Source organism: Vitis riparia, chromosome 16, assembly GCF_004353265.1.
Source record: "Vitis riparia cultivar Riparia Gloire de Montpellier isolate 1030 chromosome 16, EGFV_Vit.rip_1.0, whole genome shotgun sequence".
NCBI classification, from domain to species: domain Eukaryota; kingdom Viridiplantae; phylum Streptophyta; class Magnoliopsida; order Vitales; family Vitaceae; genus Vitis; species Vitis riparia.
Window position 1 is genome coordinate 16944779 of NC_048446.1, and position 4672 is coordinate 16949450.

At 33.3% G+C, this 4672-nt stretch overlaps 1 protein-coding gene across 1 annotated transcript; it reads right to left on the minus strand.

Moving 5' to 3' along the window:
• Window positions 1–2669: 2669 nt before the first annotated feature.
• On the minus strand, window positions 2670–4286 carry LOC117932991 (transmembrane protein 161B). Its single transcript, XM_034854335.1, has one exon. The coding sequence runs from the start codon at window positions 4172–4174 to the stop codon at window positions 2834–2836; it is 1341 nt and encodes a 446-aa protein (XP_034710226.1). The 5' UTR covers window positions 4175–4286; the 3' UTR covers window positions 2670–2833.
• Between the last annotated feature and the right edge of the window lie 386 nt (window positions 4287–4672).

Consider the following 4672-nt stretch of genomic DNA (forward strand, 5'->3'; position numbering starts at 1 on the left):
TATACTTACACATTATTATAAAATCATTATTTGCTTAAGAAAATTATAACGGGTATACAAATTTTTAAATGAAATAATTTTTTTTAATTTAAATAAATTATGCATATGAATATTATTTATATATCTATAATATCAAGTTAACGAAAAAAAACACTTTATTAATTAAAAAAATAACTTTCATATGTGTTTTTCTTATTTTATTTATTCTAAAAAACTTTTTTATTAATGCAATCAAACTTTTTTTTTTTAGAACAAAAACTGTTTTACAGAATTCCATTCCCAAACACAATTTTTTTTTTTTTTTAAAACACAAAAAACTATTCTTAAAAACTATTCTCAAAAGTTGTTTTCTAAAACAATTTTCAAATACACAACCAAACAGGCCCTAAAACTTAAATTTTGCTACATAATTTTTTTTTTTTGCTTCATAACTCATCAAATTTTTAATAAAATTAAATTCCATAACTTTTCGTAAATTCCTCTTTCAAAAATGAAAATAAACAACATTAAAAAAACATAAATTTATAAATAAATTTACTACAATTATAGCAAAACTAAAAAGAAACTAGCCATCATCAATTTCCATTGTTTTTTTTTTTAATTAGAACTGTAAAGCATAATTCACACGTTCATAAATATCTACTAAAATCAACTATTCTAATTAATTTTGAAAAAAAAAATATATTTAATACTCTTTCTCAAATTAAGAATCCCAAAATTAAGGAATGTTTCCACTTTCCACAATGAAATACATATTTTAATTACAAATTCATAAATTCAAAGATACAATGCATAAAAAACAAGCATTAACTTAGAAAATTTCTAACATTTTTTTTTAACAAAGGGGCATAGTTATAAATCATATTTATCATCCAACTACCGGTTCCCAACTAATTATGTAATTAATCATCGAGGAAAATGTATTTTACTTTTCAATTAGAAATCAATCCCAAAGGAGTTCGCTATTCTATGTGTGATACCTCATAGTTTAAATGAATGTTTTTCTCAATATCAGCTAATTCCCAATGATTAACAACAGAAAACACTATGAAGGACCACCCTCAAACTCTGCCCATATCACTGCCAAAAGCAATCAGATCAAAATCAATGTCCTACAAGCTCCAATATGTGACAGTTAGAAACCCCATCCATGGCTTCCAATCCGAGGAGCTGACTACACCCGCCATGGCGAGCCTCAAGTAATCCAAGGATTCCCAATGAAAAGAGTCGAACCTGAGACCATGCGCCTCTACCACACAACTGGACACCCAGGCCATGCCTAGAGTGGTGTTGGAAGGCCATTATTGTCATAAACTTGAACTAATGAGGAGAAGATTGCTACAATGGCTCAAGTAGTAGTCGACTTCATTCAGTACCATGAGCCAACCAGCAGCTCATGAGAATTGTCACACGATCAGAATCATATGGGATTATCTGAACAGCTAGAAAACTTGCTATTCAATAGAATTTTACACCATCCCTCCTACAGAACTTATGGGGATTATTAGAATCATGGGATTATCTAAAACCTGCTATTCAATAGATATTTTACATCACCCCTCTTACATATCTTATGGGGGTTATTAGAATCATGGGATTATTTGAACAGCTAGAAAACCTGCTCTTCAATAGATATTTTACACCATCCCTCTTACATATCTTGTGGGAATTATTATTGAGATCGACTTCAAACCAGTATACCTAGTACTTGCCATATTTCTAAAACTGTTATTATATCTCATGATATCCAACTTGAGCCAAAAGTATTTTGTAATGGTCACTGAAAAACATATGGCTTCAATAAACTACATCTTGAAATGAGGATCAGGTATTCAAAGTATCTCAGAACAATAATGGTGTCACCCCCTATCAGGTTAAGACCAGAGATGCCCAACCAAAACCTTGGAAGAACTAAGTTGCAGTAGCAGGAAAAAGACAAAAAAACGTCATTTGCATACTTATAAAGCCTACGTCTTTATTTACTTAAATGTTTTACAGCAAAATTACAAAGTAGTTAGCTTCATCACTGATCCTATATTTTATGATTCTTCTAAATATACAAACTCGAATACAAGTTTGAAACAAAGTAAATTGACATATACACACATTATAACAGCCTCTACATTGATCACAATTCTTGACTCCACACATCCTAATTATATTTAAAAATTTACTACACTATTGAAACATGTTTGGCATGCTAACTACTGATAGGTACAAGTTTACATATCAAAGAATATTTCATGCTAAAGAGAAAGACGGAAAATTTCTTTTGATAAACTAAAATGGCAAAATGTGATTCAGGTTTCCAACTACAGATGATTTATGAAGTAATGGTTGCAGAAGTCCAAGAAAACGCTATAGGGAAAGCATGATTTATGTTTCCAACTCCAATTATTGGGAATAAAACGTTTCATGACAACGCTCCTGATTCAGACTCTGCTACTAGTAGTTGTTTGTTCACTCACAAAATGAAGAACGGTGGAAGGGTTTAACGAATGGGAAAATTCTGCAACAAGTTCACCTTCAGGTACTCGCTGTTTATAGTTCAATTATTTTAGCTCCTAGATCAAAGTTTTATCTCAAATGCATCTTTCAAAAGCTCTTAGCCTTTATTCAATTTGTCATCAACATAAAGCTCATATATGCAACAAACCAAACAGAGCATGTCAAGTGTAAAACCTCTAAGGAGTTCTTCATTGTTGTAAGTTGCAAGTCATCAAACAGATAAACGGATACAAGATCGATACAAGCACAAAACTTATCAAAGGAACAAATAAAACCCAACTCAATGGCCGACTATTTTAGGCCAAGACAAAAAAATACAGTGTCATCATGAAACATACAAAGTGCCACGCCGATACAACAAAAGGCTTGCTGAAGTAAAAATCGCCCAAACAAAGACAACCCACCAAGCCAATAACAAAGCAACCTCTTTAAAAGAAGCAGAGCAAGGCAGTAAACTACTTATGAACTGGAAATTTTCAAATAAGTTACTCTCAACCTGAGACAAGCCAAGAAAGAGAAGTACCAGTGCTGGCGGTGCAAAAAACTGCAAAACTACAAGGCATAAGTAGTGATTGTGCAGAAACACCTTTGCCCTGCTAAAATCCAAGTCCGGAACCTTGCTAGCGTGCAATCGCTGGTACCACGACAACACTGCTTCATTCAAATACATTTGCAAGTTCGGGCGCAAAGCCACAACTTGCAAAATCCCCGAAAGCAACAAACACCAAACTCTAAGCTTCTCAAAATCTGATTGGGATATACCCAAATTCTCAACCAATTTGTCAGCATTCCCGATTGCTTCTTTAGTATCACTATTGTTTACATTGACAAGGACTGCTGTCATTGGTTTAATCCAGAGCAATGCTGTGAACACAATTAACAGATAATTAACATAAAGGATCACTCTAGCAATCCAGCCACATGAAATTATTGACAAATTCCATCGAAGCTGATCAGTTCCAATCCAAAATGCCCGAGCACACTTGGTTGCAGGCATAAACAAGAAACCCGAAAAGCAGCCCATCAAAAGAGCAACAGAAATCCTCCCAAACCCATCAATTGATCCAAATTTAACATCAAAAACTGAGGGAGCCAATTCACAACAAATAATAGACCCTAACAAAAACCCCAAAAACCCCATACCAACACTCAATTGCTTCTCAGACCTCTTCGACGCCGATTTCTCGAACGATACCTTTGCGAGAATCACAAACACTTTACCCACACCCACAACCCCCAAAAGCACCGGAACCAGAACCTCATTTCCCAAAACCCCAGAATCCTCCGAAACACTTAAAAAAATCTTAAGCAATAAACACAAAACCCCAACAAGAGAGAGCCTAAAAGCATCACAATACTCTTTGAAATAGATTCGCGTTTCGAGATGACCCTCGTCCAGCTTCAACCTGAAGATCTGAGCATTGTTTTCATCGAATTCGTACTTCTCTTTGGATCTGCCCCTCTTTTTGAGCTCAAAACTTGAAGAATCCGAATCGGGTCTTCGAATAGCTGCTTTGATACCCTTGGAGTTGTCAACAGCATCCGGGTGAATATAAGTGAAGAGCCCATGAAGAAAAAAGATTGGGATTTTGAGCAATTTGAGAATGAGGGTGAGTGTTAGACAGAGTGATGTGTATAAGATCAGATTTTTGTAAGAAGTTGCCATCTTTTTTTGAGGGTTTGAAGACAAGAGAAAAACAGATCTCTAAGGCTTGGGATGCGCCATGGAGGCGGCTGATACGGACAGAGAGAAAAGCTTGGGTAGAGTTCTATTCAAGAAGACCATGTATTCGCGCTGTAAGTCTACCTATATCAAACTTGGGCTCTAATAGTTTATGAAAATCATTGCACGATGTTTTTTGTGTTGTGGAACAGGAACAAAAGTTTTTAATTTGTTTTTAATACTTTTAAATATATTTTTAAAATAATTTTCATATATATATATATAACTATTTTAATAAAAATAATTAAAAGATAATCCACTTCATTTGTAACTTGAATAATTATTTTCATATATTCATAAAAAGAATCCATTAATTACGAGATGAAATAGATATACAATTCTTTATTATTATTTTTTTCATATAACTTCATTTCAATAAAGAAATATTTTATAAATTTGGGTAAACTATAAAACTTGATTATATATTTTAAAATTGGACAT